Below are 18,446 nucleotides of genomic sequence, written 5' to 3' on the forward strand. Positions count from 1 at the left end.
TCTGCAATGAACAGGGACACCTTCACTTTTCCAGTCGCTTTGGTAGCAGCAACCTTGTCTTGCAACTGTGTGCTACCATGTGAGGAAAAAGCTGGGGGGATATATACATAGTGGGTAGCATGCAAAAACGCTTAACAGAGATAGTGTTATCCTTGGAAGTTGTTGCTGAAGTTCTTCAAAACCCTTTCCTGTGCTGTGACATTTTGGAGCCACTCCTAAATCAGGTATGGTGTATCTGTACCAGAGAAACGATACCCAGACAGCTTGTGTGCAAATGTCTGCCAGTTACACAAGTCTTCTACAGGTGGAGTCCATCTCCACCCAAAAAAGTTAGTGGGATTAGGAAGTGATGGTGAGAACCAAATGTCCTTTCTAGGTGTCAGGAGAGAATCTGTGATCAACAAAGTACTCTTAGCTTTGGAATTTTGTCATGACTTCTGCTGCCACAGCAGTGGTGGGAGGTCAAGAATGGAGAAAGCTGCTGTGTGGATTTTCACAGAATAGGACTGAATGGCAAGGGTATGAAAAGTTAAAGCTGTGAAAATTGCTCTAAATGCTGATCTGATAGTGTGATGTGATGCTGCAGTAACAGAAAGGCTGCAATTGCTTTACTTTTACAAAACTATGTACACGTTTACTAACACTAGTCATTATCACAGAAAATAAATATACACACAGAGAAGTGGATGTTTTCAAAAGTCCCTGACCAAATTTGTTAACTAATTCCTGTTGTAATTCACAAGAAGTTGAATGTCATCTTACATTCTTTATAAATCTTCATGTCTCATTTTATTTGGGCTGTTTAGAGCTGTGTCTGAATTCCTGTAAGAAAACAGAGGCTTGTAAAGGTTTTGGCTGGTCTAAGAATGTGTTAGAAGGTTCTGACATGAAAATGCAAATGAGGTACTAAGGAGTTTTATTTGACCAAGCCCTCAATTTTCTGGCAAAGTTATTTGGTCTTGGTTTTTGAACTGATCCCAAAATGTATTGAAAAAGTAATGGATGTCTTTCCCTCAGTTTCACCAGGCAGTGGCGTTTGACTGCTGATAACACCTCTTCACAGTTTTTTTATTGCCTAAGGAGTAATTCTTTAGGCCTTGGAATCAAAATTCTTTCAAGCAAAATATATTCAGGCTGTCCCTGTTAGGACAAAAGTGAGAGTGAGGAATGCAGAACAGCCAGATGATCTGTGCCTAGCATCGTTACTGCCAGTGCTCCAAGAGGTTTGTTAGATGTCTCAGAAAACTTTTTGCATAAATGTATAATGTCTGTGCTAAAAGTTTGTGGCAGAAAGCTACTGGCAAATACACTGCTGCAGGTTTTGGAAAAGAGCAAGAAAGGGATGCTGTAAAATCTCTCCTTGCAGTGACAGAAACTGAGACATGCTCCATGCAATGTAAAAATGCTAAGTACAAACAGAATCAGCTTAGAAAGTTATGAAGTATGTTTTTACCTCTTTGACATGTTTTTCCTTCCGTGTGCAATATCCCATTGACACAACAGATGAGTAGCAGTGATTTGAAGTATCCTAATGGTGGGAAATAGGCCAGTCTTCTGCTTCCTGCAGCAGTTGCTTACAAGCTCGTGCCTCTGTTGCAGCAGAGATTCAGGTGCCATGGGATGTATTACAAGCAAGATGAATGCTGACAAGTGTTTTCACATACTAAATGATTTTAAGAAGGACTAGGACTAAATAAAAAATAAATTGAAAGGAAACTCACTGGTTGAAGGCAGCAACTCTGAACCTGAAAGATACCAATAAACTCAGACTTATGCTCTGTGTAGCTTCTTAGGAAAAAGGGAACCCAAAACTAGACATCACTTGGAAAGAGGTGTATGTGCTGAAGTATTAATATAGTTTTACATAGCACCATTGTATCACAAAGACTTTTATGAATTTTGTGTGTATATGTATTTGGCAGATATGTTCATCAATAACCAAGCCTATTGTTGCTACAAAATTGCAGCCTCTTACTGCCTATCTGTCCACGTGTTTGGTGTAGAGAAGTCATGTCTGTCCAGTGCTGTGTGTGCCTGCTCCTTTGTGAGAGCAAGGGAATGGATGGGACAGGCTGAAAGAGTATGGATCTGGGGCAGGCACTCTAGCAGCTTCCATTTTGTGCTGGGCTGACATTGGGCTGCAAAGAACAGCATTTGAGCAGTGGCAAAGATGAAGAGTTACTGGAAGCAAATTCTGCTGATATTTTGCATGCTTGAAATGTGCTATCTTGGCCATGAGAAATTTCAGTGAGAAGAAAAACACTGGGTGCAAACCACCGGTGTTTCTTGCCAAACAGATGATCTTCATGCAGTCCTGTGACTACTCTTGTAGCTGGATTTGGTGTGCTTTAATGAGTTTCTCTGACTATTTCCTGGCAAAATGTTGGGATCTGGGGGAGATGCCCAATTTAATAATTCAAGTATTGAGTGAGTAGTAGCTGAGGAGAAACACTTCCCTGCTTTCTGTGCCTGCTGCTGGCACAGACCTTCCAGATTGGCAAGGAGAACATAAGTGCAGTTAGTTGCCTTATGGACAGACCAGTGAGAGAGGCAAGTGGCTTTATGGGATCAGAAGAAGGTTGGATTGAGGCCAGCAGTGGTAGATGGTGATGGTCTCCGTGGACCAGGAGATGTTGATGCAAAGCCAATGTGTCAGGGAACATTTCTCATTTTGTTTGCTTTGCACTCCTGATGTCCAGACCAGCCCAGGAGAGTGAGCCCACAGGCAGCCCCAAATGAATATATAGAATAGAATTTATTCAGTTCTGGTCATTACCTAAGTTGGAGGCTGGCCAAGTCAGTAGAGTTGACTCTGGTAGCAAGTACAAGTTGTGTTTCCTGTTGAGAAGATGAGTTTGAGGAATATTCTCACTTAGTGCTGAAAATGCATGGCTTTCTGCCTCCTCTTATGAGACTGAGAGGACTTGGAGTATGTTGATGTAATTCCACACTTTGTCATGTGTTGTTTACATACTGTTTGCACATCACTGTTCTCTGCATCCAGTGCCAGCACCCTGATATTTCTGCAATTTATTTTTATGATCTTAGTGTTGAAACAGCTGTAAAAACAAGTAGTGAAAGTGAGCCGGCCGCTGGAATTTCTGATTCCAAGTCTGGTTTGTAGTAGGCAGACATTGAAAGGAAAGGATATATGAAAAGCAACAAATAAACTTAATCTCAGGACTAAATGCAAACAAGCCAGGTGGCTGAATTTTTTTTTTTTTTTTTACTGCTAAAAAGCTGTATTCATTAGTGATTTAACTCTTTTTTTTTTTTCTTTTTTTTTTTTTTCTTTTGTACAGAGCATGTCCTAGGATATGATATACTACTGCTTTAAAGGAGATCTTACACTGTTCTGTGAGGATTTGGGAACAGTAGACCTGTTGTCTCTCCCACGCCGCATGTGTTTTAATATTGCAGATATAGATAGAAATTTTACCAAAGAGTTGGAGATGTATTAACATCTTCCTCAGCTAGATAAAAATCCATATACTTTGTACACTGATATCAGCACCATTGACATGTGACTTCATGCAAAAAAATAAAAAGTTATCTTTCATCTGAGCAGCTAATTGGTTTTGACTTTGGTATTTAGATTCTTGTTTATGGTCCAAGTGTAATAGGGACCTAATGTCTTTTGCACTGCTGTGTGATACACATAGATACTGTATTTAAACTCCTTTGTCCCTGCCTTGAGGCTTGCCCAGGCAGCAGAGATGAGCTGATCAGCTTAGCAGTTGTGCACCAAGGAGCAGGGTAGCCTATGGGTAATGATTTTGTTCTTTTTTTCAGTTGCAGTAATTTACCTGCTGTTTACAATGCTTTCCATAAAATATTTCACTAATTCACCTTCTAAAGGTGTGAGTTGGAGGGCTGCTTCTTGGCATCTGTGGTTGGTCCAAGCAAAACCCAGCAGCATCCAAGAGATTGCTGCTCGTATTCAGAAAAAGCCAGTTATGAGTTGGGTGCATTTCCTTTTGGTGAGAGCACAGTGTGGTCTGAGGACTTTTCAGCAGGTTCATTTTTGTTCTTGCAATTATAACCACAGACACACACACACACAAAAAAATCTTGATCTGCTCTGCAGAGAGCTAGACACATTTGTATGTTTTGTGGTGTCACTTGGCTCAAGTAAATCTCACAGTACAAGTGTTCTGGGTGACTCTAGGTGAACTCTAAAGAGACAGGAGAAAGATTTCCTTTATCTGAGAAGAATACCAAGTGATTTAAGTTTTGATCCTGCAATTTGTGCTTTGCTGAAACCTCTGTGCTTGTGTTGAGGCCTGTTAACCTCAGTGGCACAGGGCAGTGAGGAGTTGCAATCATGGCAAGCAGTCTCCAGGATGCAGCCCAGACCAGGGATGTGAAAACAGACTGTGTGTGGGTATTAAAAGAAAAAGCTGTAAACCCACAACAGAGGTGGCAGCTGGAGAAGTTGTTCCAAAGGGGATGTGTGAGCAGTAGGAAGAAGGAGCCAAAGGTAAAAAAGGGCTGAAAACCACTTCTGATTGGAATCTATTGATTCCTTCTGTTATTGTGATTTATTCTATGGTGATGTAACACTGTGTATGAATTGTCAGAAGGATGGCCTCATCAAATGAGTGTGTTACCTGTGTTTCTAGTCTGCCTTAGAAACTGAGTGCATCCCTTTGCAATGGCAATGCTGATGCTCATTCACGATGTTCAGTGAAGGTCTTGTTGCTGTGTAGGGGATGCAGAGCAGGAGTGCCAGGCTTGGACTCACTAACCCTCTTTGCCAAAGTCAGAACTTTGAAGCTTCTGTCTAAATGTTCTTAGTCAGAGATGTTTCCTACCTGCAATGTCAAGAATATTTCATTCTTTTCCCGACCTGATGTTTGGAAACAAAAAGCTATCTAAGAAGCCAGCTTTTCCAGGTTTTAACAGCTGTGCAAGCTCCTGATGAGGCAAGAGATTGCCAGTGGTAGTCTGGAAAGAAGAGAAACATGTTGTTCTTCAAACACTTAGTGAAATTTCATGAATGATTTTGCACACTGCTTTGTCTGTGGTCATAGTCACATTTTATTCTGTTTAGGTATAAACTCTTTGGTACATGTAGGTTTCAGTTTGATTTGTATTTTAACTAGAAATTCCAGAACTTGCAACTCAAAATTGTTTGCTTGTGCTCTAGACTTAATAGGAGATCAGGAAAAGCTTTTCGACTGAGAAGCTTAAGCATATTACTACATGATTATATGTACAAAATCCATCAGGAAGAGTCATGACTATCCAGAAATGGTTAAAAGGTATAGTTTTAAGAATGCCAAAATATCACATGAAACTTTGTCAAGTTTAGTTCCACAATTCAGCTCTAGTTTTGACACAGTTCTTGTGCCTTAAGATGGGCCAAAAGTCTTCATGATTTGCCAGATAACTATAACAAGTGTCTGGGCACACACTCACTTCAGTCAGAGGTTGCTTGTATGAGGTGATGTGCAACTATTCTTGCATGTTACTGTCCCCATTCCTTTAAATGGACTTCAGTAAAAGGAGTAACAACAATAATAACAAAACCACCCCACTCTTGTCTAGTGGGGTAAGATTAAACTTTGGTAAAGCAGAGGCTTTTTAAACACTCACTGAAAGCACTAGGCCTGCCAAGGAATTTTAAATGGGGACCTCCAGTAGTCAGCTGCTTTCCATAGTCTGAGGAAGTACTGTAAATTCATTCCTTGTTACTGCCTGTAATGCAGCAGAACTCACCCTAAGAAACAGCTGATATCTTCTTCAGTGCTGGTCAAAATGTCTTGCACAGCAGTTGAACAAAACTTTTGCCTCTTGCCCGCTTTTTAGCAGTTCATTATTATTTTAGTGTTTTATAGGTGAGTAGTAGTTCTCTCAGCTGATGGGGTGCTAGTATGAGAACAAGCAGGCAGATGGCAAATGCTTTTCTAACACACTTCTGTAGCCGAGGCGTGTTTCTTTTCCAGCTGTGTTGAAAGGAGTGAGTTACTGCCTGGATGATAATGTAATAATTTTACCTTTTCCTCTTGTTTGCCCAACAGGAGAGTTGCCCATTCCCAGTATGGAAGAACATAATGGCTCTTCAGAGACTCCTGCCCTGAGCCAAGGGCAGCATGTTGCCATCAAGTGTGGGTGGCTGCGGAAGCAGGGTGGCTTTGTCAAGACGTGGCACACGCGCTGGTTTGTCCTCAAGGGAGACCAGCTCTACTATTTCAAAGATGAAGATGAAACTAAGCCTTTGGTAAGTGAAAGGAGATAGGATGGGAGGTCAGAGAGAAAAGTAAGTTAATGCAAGCAGAATTGTCTGGAGTGTAAAGCACCAAACTTCTCCATCTTTGTTACTGACTCAGTGTTGGATTTGGGATTTTGGTTACACTGAGTCAGGCCCTGGCAGTTAATGTGGTTTCCCCATCAGACTCATTTCTAAAACTTCCTTTCCCAGGTCAGGTTTTCTCATTTCTGCATTTTAAAGGGAGAGAAATATACAGGAAGTTCAAGTAGAAAAAAATCATCAGTCAGATGGACTTGACTGAGGCAGATGAATAAGCTGTATTTTAAAAGATACTGCTGGGGTTTTTTTAAAGTTTTTTTTTTCTGCTTACTATGCAGAGTATCCCTGCTTTGTGTCTTCCCAAATAAGACCCTAGCCTGAATTGCCATCTGTAATATGGAACAGACTGGTGTGTGCCTGGCTGCTTCTGTTGTGGTGATTTACTGCTCCTTAACCCTCATCTCTTTTCCTATTTATTTAGCTTTTTCATCAGCATGCTTCAGGGCTGCCTAGCCCTAGAATGCCATAGTTCTTCCTCTTGGGTCAGGGCAGGCCTGAGCCTCTTTGATAGTAAGGATCTCCTGCTAGCACCTACAGGGGTATGATAGTTTCATGTATTAATGATTTTCCAGATGTTTGTGACTTTCAAAAAGACTTTGACATCTGTGAATTACTTCTGTGCAGGTACTAAAATATGATCATCACACTCATATTTTTGATGGCTGCTGAATTTCTGATGGTATACCTTTTGTATGGAATTTCACAGGGAGTTCTTAGAGATGTAAAACCCACCTAACCCTGTTTCCTGTATGGAACAGGCATGACACTTGGCTGAGCTTTACAGGTTGCGTTATGGTGCACATAATGAAGAAAAGTATTCAGTCTTGAGGAGATGGTTTCCAAAGTGAGTTAATTTCTAAGTACCTATTTCACAGCCTTGGTAGCTGTTTTCCCAAAAAGTTATCTCAGATAGTATAGGTTAATCAAATAACACACTGTATATTTACATAAATGATATGGTATGATGGCTACTTTGAATATGAAATAGTTAACAATTTCTGGGAAATACAGCATATCTTCCACTATATATATTTTTAATCAAGGGTGTAAAAAGCAGCCATCAAAGTAAAATGTTTGGGCCAGATCCGCAGTTTCCAGAATATAGCTCTGCTTCCTAGTACTTGATATCTGCTAGGATGTTTGCATGCAAAGACTTCATGACTTTTTAAGAGGTAGCATAATGCTGTGTTTCATGGAACTTTCTACAGCCCAGAGCCCAAATTATCTTCTTGTCCATCTGCTACTGACCTGTGGAATAGCTTCAGAATTATCCTATTGACTTTGCTGCTTCCCTTTTGTCAAATGGAGATGGTAATTCTGATGTGATACTTGAGATAGGTTAGGTAGCAGCTTGTGAAATAATGAAAAGCTTATTTGAATTTTCCACTTTTGTCTCAAGCAAATTCATAAAGAAATATAAAGTAGGGTGGGAAAAACACTGAGAGAAGTAACCTAACGTATGCTGATGGGTTTGGAAAATTTATGGGCCTGTCCAAATTAGATTCAGTCAATAGCTCACCTTGGTGTAGCTTTTGAAATGTTTCTGAAACAAACTGCACAAGTGTCAGTGCCTGAAATATGTCCCAGGTTCAATGCCATATACAGAACTATTTTTTCCCATTACATTGAAGGGTTTGCTGCATTAACTGTGACAAGAAAATCACTATGACCTTCTGGGAACCCTGTTCTTGCTGTGGAGAGCAAAATCAAAGGACTCCACTGATAACAAGAATTTTCAGTGCATAGGGATATTAGGAAATGGCAAGCATATTTTGTTATGTTGGATCTGTATTTAGGCTAAATACTTCTTTGTTTACTACTGGATTGTACAGTCTGTACAATTTATGGATGTGCAGTAATTCTTTTAGACAATAATATAATAAAAGAAACTTAAGGAGATTTTGTTCCAAATCACATTGTAGTTTTTGTTTTGCATGCTGGTTGGCTGTGTTTGGAAGGAGGCAGAGAGCAGTGATTACTTGTACTGAGGGATATTCTAATTGCACACCGTGTGACCGTGTGTGTGTGTGTGTGTATATATATATATATATATATATATATGTATGTATGTATATATTTATAGAAGGTGGAAGAACTATAGTAGGAGAGGACAAGACATGCCAGTGAGCTTATGTTCATAGCTTGTATTCATGTCAATGTGAATTGGAGAATAGCAGAATCCAGTTTCTGGTGCAAATTCAGCAGGTGTCCTGAGCACCAGTCTGCTTAACATTTGGGCTTGGCTTCTGTTCAGTCTGTAACAGATATTATGCCATGATATTTGTGTTTTTGAAAGTGAGGGAGATGTGAATGGAACCAAACTTTAGAGAAACCTTATGATCTGTCAGACTTCATTCTCCAAGTGTTTGTGTATAATGGGAGTAAAGAGAAGGAGGAACATTTTGTGTCTAAACCATCAGTAAATGCCTTGGAATTTCTGAAGCAGGCTCGTTTCCTGCTAGTAACAGAGATGGGTACCACATATGCTTTAGTCAATGTGTGTACATCTCCTTGGTGTCAAGGCTATTAAATTTAAAAGTCATTAACAATCAGTGTGAGAGTGGGGAATTGCCTCTGCCAAGCTGTGCCTACAGGCACACAGAGCTAGTGAAGAACAGAAGAAAAAGCAATGCACAGCTGTTACAGTCAAGGTCAGTGAATTGTCATTGATTCTTTATTATCATCAAACACATGAATCTTTCCCTTTTAATGTTTTATCAATAAATTAGCATCTGTCATTTGTGCTGAAATCCCTGAAATATCTCTGGATCTGGCAAAGATGGCATTTCTGTTTACTGAAGATGTGTGTTTGGATAGCAATAATCTAGTTAATTCCACAGAAGAAAAAAAAATATCTAAAATCTAAATAAGTGAGCAAGGCATGTGAAGGAATAAAATCTGATTTCTGATAAATCTGTGTTATCTCTACTGCTTGGAAGTGATACTGGATTTTCTTTTCTTAATTCTTTTTACTATTTTGTGTTTTAGAAAGATAGTATTATGCTAGATCTGAAGGTCAACTCTTCAAGCTTCAAATGTGGGCAGCTGAAAGAAATCAGAATTTAGGGTTCCCTGTTCCACAGTACAGCTGTTGTTTAAACGCAGCCCATGAAAATTCATTTCTTCATTTTTTCTCTCCTATGGTTAACCTCTCCAGCTTGACAGGGTTGACATGTTCTTGACTGAAGACAGGAGGAGGAAGTCAGTGCCAGCTTGTGAGACACAGTGTTTTTTCTATGGTTTTGTGATCAACAGAAGGGAGATCTGCAGCATCGTCTCCTTTTTTGAGTTTTGCTATCTCGTTCTCCCAGTGTTACTGAGGTAGTGGGAGCAAAGCTTGGTACCTTGTACTGGTGGAAGATCGTTGGTATTAGGTTGTAAATGAACAAGAATGGACAAACTCATCCAGTCTAAACAGCATTTCAGTTTCAGGCACCTCTTTAATGTTGTTGAGACTCATCTTGGTTTATGGACTTGAGTTTGAGGCATTTACAGCAGAGAGATCTTGAAAAGCCTTCAGGAAACACTTGTGGTGTATGTCTGAAAGCTGACAAGGATCTGCTGTTCCAGTTTATATCCCATCCTGAACAGTTTGCCATGCAGGTTTTATCCTCAAGTTCTTTATAAGCTCTTAACTGTTCAGCTTAAGTAATTCAGTGGCTCACAGTATCTTAGGCAGGCCCTGGGATGGGACAGGGGATTGAAGTGGAAAAGTGTCAATCTTAGACATTTGAATTGGTTTTTGACTGAAAGTGAGTTAGTGGCAACTGCAGTCTTAAGTTCAGGTCACTGTTCTGTCTGTAAGGAAGAGATGTTCTCTGATGTACAAAAGGAATATATTTTGAACTATAACTTTCTGGAAAAATCACAGAATGAGTCATAGAATGATCTAGCTTGGAAGGACCTCGAAGATCATCCAGTTTCAACCTCCTGTGACTGATGTCCGTTGAGACTCAGTTCTTGACCACTACTGTCTGGATCCAGCCAATTCCTTATTCACCTAACAGTCCCAACATCAAATGCATTTATCTTCAATTTAGAGAGAAGGATGCTGTGGGGAACCATGTTAAGGACTTTACAGAAGCCCAGATGAATAACATCTGTAATCCTCCCTTGCCCACTGATGGAGTCATTCCATCACAGAAAGCCACAGGGTTGGTCAGGCGCTTGGTGAAGCTGTGCTGGATGTCTCAAATCACCTTCCCATCCTCCATGTGCCCTAGCACAACTTCCAGGAGATCTGTTCCATGTTACTCCCAGGCCCAGGGCTGAGGCTGACAGGCTGGTAGTTCCCAGGGTCCTGCTTTCTGCCCTGTTTGAAGGTGAGTACAAAGTTTCCCTTTTTCCTGTCACCTGGGACTTCAACTGACTGCCATGGATTTTCAAATATCATGGAGGGTGTCTTGGCATCTACATCAGCCAATTCCCTCGGCGCTCTGGGGTGCCTCTCATCAGGTCCCATAGACTCCTGTACCTTCAGGTTCCTCAATGGCTGTGAACCTGATCTCTACTTGCAGTGGGAGGAGCTTTGCTCCCCCAGTCCCCATCCTGCTGTCCCTCCACTGCAGAGGTGTGGGAAGAGAGGTTGCCCCTCAGGACTGACACCGAGAAGTTGAGTACCTCAGTGTTCTCATCTGTTGTTAGCAGTGTACCAGTGTTGTTTATTGGGGTGGGTACATGTTCTTTATCTTTTTGATTTTGACTTCTTTCCCTTTTTGATTAACACATTCGTAGAAGCCCCTCTTTTTTATTCTTTGTGTGTCTTGCCAGATTCAGTGCTTCCCATTTAATGCAATTTGCGTAAAAATTTCATTGACCGATAAATCCATTTAATAGCATTAATAGAAAACTTGATAAACTGCAGTTGCATTTTTAAATTAAAATCAAGCTTCTAATGAATCTAAATAGAAATTACTATGATAAATACATATTTTGTATCCTAGCCTGTCTGGGAAAATCCTTCAGTATTAGTATTGAATATGATTAAAGATTGAGCATCAGAGTTTTTAATAAGTTAAAAGGGAGTGGAAAACATTTCTGTGTGGAGGGCAAAAACATAATTGAGAACTGCATCACAGGAACTGTGATCTCTCCTTGCTGCCTAGAGCATTTTCAGTCAAGGGAGATCAGAGTATATTCACTCTGATCCTTGTCTCTGCGAAGCAACAAGAACCAGCTTTTGTGTAAATACTGATGAGCATCACAGCTATTTAAACTGCTTCTCAGTAGATTTTACTTTAATTTTTAAGAGCAGCCCCCTCAGTCTTGCTGAGGGAAAGATGTGAAGCACCAAGTCCATGCTTGGCTTCATGGGGCTTGAAAATCCACAAAGCCAGTTCAGGGACTTGCTGTGAAAACAGCAAGGAATATCCAAGCCGTTGATAATGATTTTTCAATTTTTCAATTTCTAGGCAAAACATTTGTTATTAATCTAGGAAAGTAGAAACAGTTTTGGCATGGACATGTGCTGCAGGGTGAACTCTTGCCTGTACTACAAACCTATTGTAGACTTCAAAGGGAGAATTTAATCAAATTATGCAGGTGGTGCAAGAAATGGGGAGGTGGGGTTGGGGTTTGGTTCTCAGGAATTTCACTAGAAACTTAATGTACTTATGAAGTAAAATAGGATTTTCTTGACATCAGTACTGATGTTTGCCAGATATCAAACTATTTACCAGGAAGACTTTATGTTACTGGATAGTGGTGAATATGGAACTTAAAAAAAAAATCAAAGAAAAAGCCTCCATGAAAAAAATCCATTAAAAAGCACACCTTAAATGGCTCTGTGAATGCAGCGGAGTGGAAGGTGAAGGGAATGGCTCAAAACTACTTTGGGCTCTTTTATTGGGTGTTCCATGAATAGCTCCTCAATGATATGAATATAAAAAGGCTTCTGCAACTAAAGCAGTGAAATCTCTGAAATACAGGGAAGGTCATCAAAGGATAAGTCTTAGCTTTTATGTGCAGTAGAAAGTTCTACTATTTCTAATACCTCTATAAGTTTTTATGTAATTTACTGCTGCAGATTTCAGCAACTTACTTGTTGAGACACATTTTTTTTCTTCAATGACTTATGTAAGTGCTTTTAAAGGTGTAATACACTTTGGTCAGTAGATACCCATGGGAATTTTGTGCATGAGAGATTGGTGTGATAAGACTGAGTTTATTTGATACCAGGGTACTTCTAGTGCCATTATTCTGTTGGTGGGGAAGGGTTTCTCAAATTCATGGGACTGAATTTCTGTTCTCAGCCCAGGACATAGAGCAATAAGATCCATCACTGAGATACTCAACTTGGAGGTGATCAAATTCCAACTTTAATCCTCTTTTCTGCTTCTTTCAGATCAAAAATGCTAACTTGAATTTTCATTGGTTGTTCTTTGTATTCTTCCTTTAAAAAGTCTTTGGGCATGGCCCAGTAGCAGTCTTACAGATTTTCACAGGAATTAAACAGGTTTTTCCTGAAGCATTAACTGCAGGGATGTTACTAAACACTGTGCAAGGAGTCTGTGCCAATATCAGGCAGGTCTTGCTCCATGTTTTGCCCCAGCTTATGCAGTTGAAAATGCAATTCCCTTGTGAAGACGGTTTTTAGGTTTGAGTGCAATGCAAGGGGAATTCAGTGTCTCTTTTAGTCAGATTTGCATGTAGCAGTTCTGTCATTGCTGTGATCATACTGGAAACATCTGCAAGCTGCTGCATCCTGCTATTATACCAATTTGTTTAAGTCTGTGCATGCTTCATTCCCAAGGGCTTGAAGCCTTTCATGCTCCCTGAACTTGACTGAATTTTCAAAACAGCTCTCAGGTGCAGTCTTTGTCCTTCTTGCATTGCTGCTGTTCCCTTTCTTCAGATACAGCTCTGGCTCCCACTTCCCCAGGTCTTCCTTTGCATCTGAATACACTGGCTAGTGACATGACTGCCCCTCTCTTCTCCCAGTGCCCGTAGCATTCATAAAGGGCTGGCTTATATGATCCTTGCTCCCTAACATGATTCAGTGTCTCCATCCCATTTGAAAACTTGGAAAATAACAGATTAAAGGGTTGCCTTCCTGTTCCGCATGCCTCTAGCATGCTGGCTTCCTGAGTAGATCTTCAGTTTAAAATAAAATTTTTTTTTCTATAATCAGCCTTTTTAATGCATCCTGACACCCACCTCCCCACAACCCTTGACCTGGATGCCATGCCAAGCTATGCCAAACAGAGAATGTGTCTATCTTAGACCTCAGAAAACAGGTCCAGTGTTGCCTTTATAAAGGGCAACCTGCGACCTGGTTCAGGGAACAGCACGGCAGCCTGGTCTCGCCCAGGCTACTCGGGCTAATCAACGCTCGCAGATACCAATGTGGCAGACGGTCGAAAAGCCTTTATTATCTCATCTCGTGGGTTTAAATAGTCTTGGGGGTCTTTGCTACGTCAGAGGGGGGTTGGGGGGTCTCAGGGGTTAGTCGGGAGTGGAAAGTTACCGGGGCAGGTGTGGCTACATGCTTCTGGGGTTAATAGATAACGTGGGGCAGGGAGAGGGGGAGGGGTCTATCTTTCCGTCACATCCCGTGATCTTCCGCTTCGCCTGTCCCTATCTACCACATCTCCCCCCTCCTTATCACATACAAAATGAGGTAGTCGTAGATATAGGCACTGGAGTGAGGTACAAACTTGCAACTTGTTAAGGAAAGGGTGGTTTGGTAAATCTGGGTAATTTTTTCAAGGCAGGTCTTGAAGGCTTTAGCTACTGACTGTGTTTGCAGTTTTTGGTTTACAGCATTTGTTGGTGGCCTATGAACAGAATGTTTGCCCTTTCCAGACGGGCCTGAACAAACGAGACTAGTTTGTTCAGCAGGCATGGGCCTATGGTAATAGCTAAAAGCAGTATTGCCAGTGGACCTACCAGGGCGGAAATTAAAGTGTTGAGCCAAGGTGATTGATTGAACCAGGATTCAAACCAGCTCTGTTGGGTCTCCCTGTCTCTCTTTCTCTGAGCCAGTCTGTCTCGGAGTTCTGCCATGGAGTCTTTAACGACTCCTGTATGATCTGCATAAAGGCTGCACTCCTCTTTCAAGGCTGTACACAGTCCTCCCTGCTGCATGAATAAAAGGTCCAGTCCCTGCCTATTTTGTAAGACTACTTCTGAAAGCAAAGAGACTGATTTCTCTAGATAGGAGATGGATTTCTCGATCCTCTGCAGGTCCTCGTCGATGGTCATTTGCAGCTGAGAGAGTACGTGCTGCTGGGTTGCGATGGCTGAGACACCTGTGGCTGTGCCAGCTGCTCCCAAGCCGAGCAGCATTGCGATAGTTATACCTGTGATGATTTCCCTTTTGTGGAGTCTGTTAGGTTCCTCAAGAAGATGGTATATCTCTTTGTCTGAGTGATACAAGACCTGAGGAACAATTAGAACTTGAACACAGAAATTGATAGAGTCATTAAATTTGGCAGGGAACATATAAGGATTCGCTCTGGATCACTGGCAAACTCACAGCCTAGATGCAGACGGGGTCACTTACTTGTTGGTTTTTCTGTCAGGCTTGACAACTTTAGTGCAGAAGTTGCCTTTCTGCTTTGCTAAGGTTGCATTGCCAGAACATCTGCCCTGTCCTGTGATTTGACTCAGGGTGATCCCTCTGCGGGGAGTGTCCCATCTGCATTGGTGGGGGGCACTGGCTGTGGAGTAACTGAAGGGGGTGTCTAAAGCAATGCTTTTGTAGAAAGGGGGTTTAACATCATAGCAAAACTAATAGGGGTTAGTCAGGTTCGATTTGGTTTCATTTAGGGTTAGTAAGGTAGCTTCTAAACAGGTTGGCTATGTGGAACACGAAGGATGGGGTATTTATTGTGGTGACTTCTTTGAGCACCTTGTCACTTGATAGATGTTACACGACTCACTTAAATGGCTGATGAGGGTAGTGGCCTGGGCCAGCTTGCCCCCCGGCCACAAGCCCTAACAGCAAAATTGCACAGAGACACTGTGCATGTCTGGGTCTCACCACCGTGGGATTCTGGGGTTTCGTCTGGCGGTTTGGTGGTCTGTCATCTCTCTCTGGAGCAGGGGTGTGTGTGTCACGGGGACGGTCCACGAGCGTGTCCTGCAAACAAGACTCACAGCTTCTCATTAGTTTTGTTTTGAGGGTCAGGTTTGATTGGCAGCAGTGGGTGTGCAGCAGTGGCTCTCATAGTCTCACCATGTGGGGGTCCCGACTGCCACAGAGGCAGCACGTCCCTCACACTCTCGGGGGCTTTCTCCCCACTTTCATGGCTAGGGCTACCCAGGGGTCCCGTATCGGGGCGTCTCCTGCTGACCCTGCGGCACAGGCGCTGCTATTTGCGGTGGGAGGAGGCTGAGTTCGGCCCGCGCGCCCCCCCCCCCCCCCTTCCCGCGTCTCGTGTTTCCGGGGGCTGGGACCCGCATTCCTTAGCGAGATGCTCTTTCCTCCCGCAGCTCCAAGGGGTATTTTTCCCCAGCTGGTAAAACTGGGTTGGTTCGTATTGTGACCGCTTTTCGGTGCGGCTTAGAACTCTATTCGGTTTTGTTTTAAGCTGCGCTGGTTCCGTTTCTTCGGTTTCGGAGTCCCGGCCGGCCCCCGCCGGCTCGGAGGAGCTGGCGGAGCTGTTGCCAGGCTCAGCGCCGGAAGTCAAATGCCAGTGCACTTCCGGGGCTCCGCGCTGTTTTGTCCGGCCCCGAGCTCGCTCCACCCTGCGGGGGTGGCGCCGCTCCCGCCCCCCCGGCTCGCTGCGCCCCTCGGGGGGGGGTGGTTTCTCCCTTATATGGTGGCGGCGCCCGGCGCGGCCGCTGATTGGCTCTGTGCCCCGAGCCGCTCTCCGCCCCTTTCTCCCGCGCACGCGCGCCCCTGAAATCGCGCGGTTTCCGAGTTTTCGCGCCGAGATTACTCGCGCCCCGCCCCTCCCCACGGCACCCGGCGCCATTTTCAAGGCGGCAGCATGGCCACGCAGCCGGGGCTTCTTCCCGAGCCGCGGTTTTTGCGACTCTGGCTTCTCCTGTCAGCTCCTGCCAGAAGCGCTCCGCGCGCCGCTGCGCCTCTGACAACGGATCTCTGACCGGCGGCGGCGGCGGGACGGAGGAAGTCGCGGTTTCTCGGGGGGGTTTCGCGGTGGGGGTTTTTTGGGGGTTTTTCGCGGCGGGGGTTCTTCGAGGGGCTTCCGCGGCGGGGTTTGGGCTCTGATCTGGGGAAGGGGGTGTCGCGCTGTGCCCCCCCGGGTCTCCGTTCCCGGGTGGATCTTCTTCAGGGACGGTCTGCGCTTTCGCCCCCACCCCGAGCCCGGGTCTAACTAATAAACACATATGCGCTGCACTCCGCGTCTCTTGCTTTTCTATTGCCTTGCGCGGGGCTTTTTCTACCTTGCCCCGTGCCGTAACGCTCTCGCCACTGCCTGAGGATTTCGATTCCCCGGCCAGCGTGGCTGTACACTGTTCCCATATTCCCGGATGCATGGCATCTACTGAGCATTCGGTTGCCCCAAGCTCAAGCAGCCTTGCTATAGCAAGATAAAAGTCCTTGAGCTTAAATTCGATACTCCATTGCTTATAATTCACACTCACGACCCATGCGACGCTGTCCATGACGCTCGCAGGTCCTGGGAGGTCTCCCTGCGCCAAGATACGGTCCGACCGTTCCAGCCGCTGCTCCTGTCCAGGCGTACCCCGTCAGCCGGGTGATTTTTCCCTTTTTTCTCACGGGTTTCGGCACCAGTATGTTGCCTTTATAAAGGGCAACCTGCGACCTGGTTCAGGGAACAGCACGGCAGCCTGGTCTCGCCCAGGCTACTCGGGCTAATCAACGCTTGCAGATACCAATGTGGCAGACGGTCGAAAAGCCTTTATTATCTCATCTCGTGGGTTTAAATAGTCTTGGGGGTCTTTGCTACGTCAGAGGGGGGTTGGGGGGTCTCAGGGGTTAGTCGGGAGTGGAAAGTTACCGGGGCAGGTGTGGCTACATGCTTCTGGGGTTAATAGATAACGTGGGGCAGGGAGAGGGGGAGGGGTCTATCTTTCCGTCACATCCCGTGGTCTTCCGCTTCGCCTGTCCCTATCTACCACAGTCCAGTGACTGAATTTCAAAATTCACTGAAATGAGACAGCTTTGTAGGTGGGAAATGCAAACCTTCTGTGGTGTTTCCACTTGTGTGCTCCACGGGGAATTTTTGTTGTTTTAACCAAACTCAAAATGTAGAATGGTAATGAAAAGATGATCCCACGATTCTCCCTGTTTGTGTGGCAGTCAGTATTGCCCCAATTTCTCTTTCAGAGCTGTTTGGGAAAAATAAAATACATGCTCCCAGACTTCTGTATCTTTAATTAATCCAAACTGGGAAATTAGTTCCAGTAATTATTTTTATAATAGAACAAAGCAAGAATGCCTCATGGCGCTGACTGAAAGCACCAGCACCATTGACCCGTGTGTGTGCATTTAGAGCTGAAGCTCCTGAGTATGCTGCCATGTGTTGTATAAATTGTGTGTGTCATTAGTCTCAGCCAACACCTGCTGTTAGATTGGAAAAGAGAGGCACTCTAATAAGATGTAAACTGGCCAACAGCTTAATTTCAGGTCTTGGCTGCCAATGCATCTGCCTAGTCCAAATGTTCAGAGGACTGCCCCCCACCTTTCTCTTCCTGGGACCAGGGAACTGGCTTGTTTGTAAAAGCTTGCTAATGCTGAAGTTCATCCCTTGGTGTGCTTCCTTGTATTTCATAGATAGGCAGGACTTACAAATGTAAGAAGCTGCTACATGGTACAGAGCTGCTTTTCCATCGTGGGGGGGCTGCCCAGTTTGTAGCTGTCTTGAGCTCTGTATTTCCCTTTATACTCACACCATCTCTCCCTCCCTCCTTTCCTCTCTGTTTCTGACTCATGCCAGGCTTTGGGACAGGGAAGCAAGGGGAGATACTGTCTTTTGGTATTCTCTGTTGGCTGCTGAATGAAAAGTATATTTCTGGTGAATGCTATTGAACGTATATTTAATGGATTAATGAAGTTGTGGGGAGAGGAGTAAGGATGGTGTCAGGCTGGTTAAAAAACATACATGATGTTATGTGGACGGTTGTTATTGTTTCCTTACTAACACCTTGTCTGAAAGACACTGATGTAAATTCCTAATCCTGTCAGTGGTTTATGAACTCC

At 43.6% G+C, this 18,446-nt stretch overlaps 1 protein-coding gene across 2 annotated transcripts in view; it reads left to right on the plus strand.

The window, feature by feature from the left end:
• ARHGAP24 (Rho GTPase activating protein 24) overlaps nucleotides 1-18,446 on the plus strand; it is a 186,448-nt gene that overhangs the window by 23,847 nt on the left and 144,155 nt on the right. For both annotated transcript variants that reach the window (XM_072928655.1, XM_032748205.3), the window contains exon 2: nucleotides 6,024-6,223. In XM_072928655.1, the coding sequence (XP_072784756.1) occupies nucleotides 6,044-6,223 (180 nt within the window). In that variant the 5' untranslated portion in view covers nucleotides 6,024-6,043. The remainder of the gene's footprint in view (nucleotides 1-6,023; nucleotides 6,224-18,446) is intronic.

The sequence above is a fragment of the Taeniopygia guttata genome, chromosome 4 (genome assembly GCF_048771995.1).
Source record: "Taeniopygia guttata chromosome 4, bTaeGut7.mat, whole genome shotgun sequence".
Taxonomy (NCBI): domain Eukaryota; kingdom Metazoa; phylum Chordata; class Aves; order Passeriformes; family Estrildidae; genus Taeniopygia; species Taeniopygia guttata.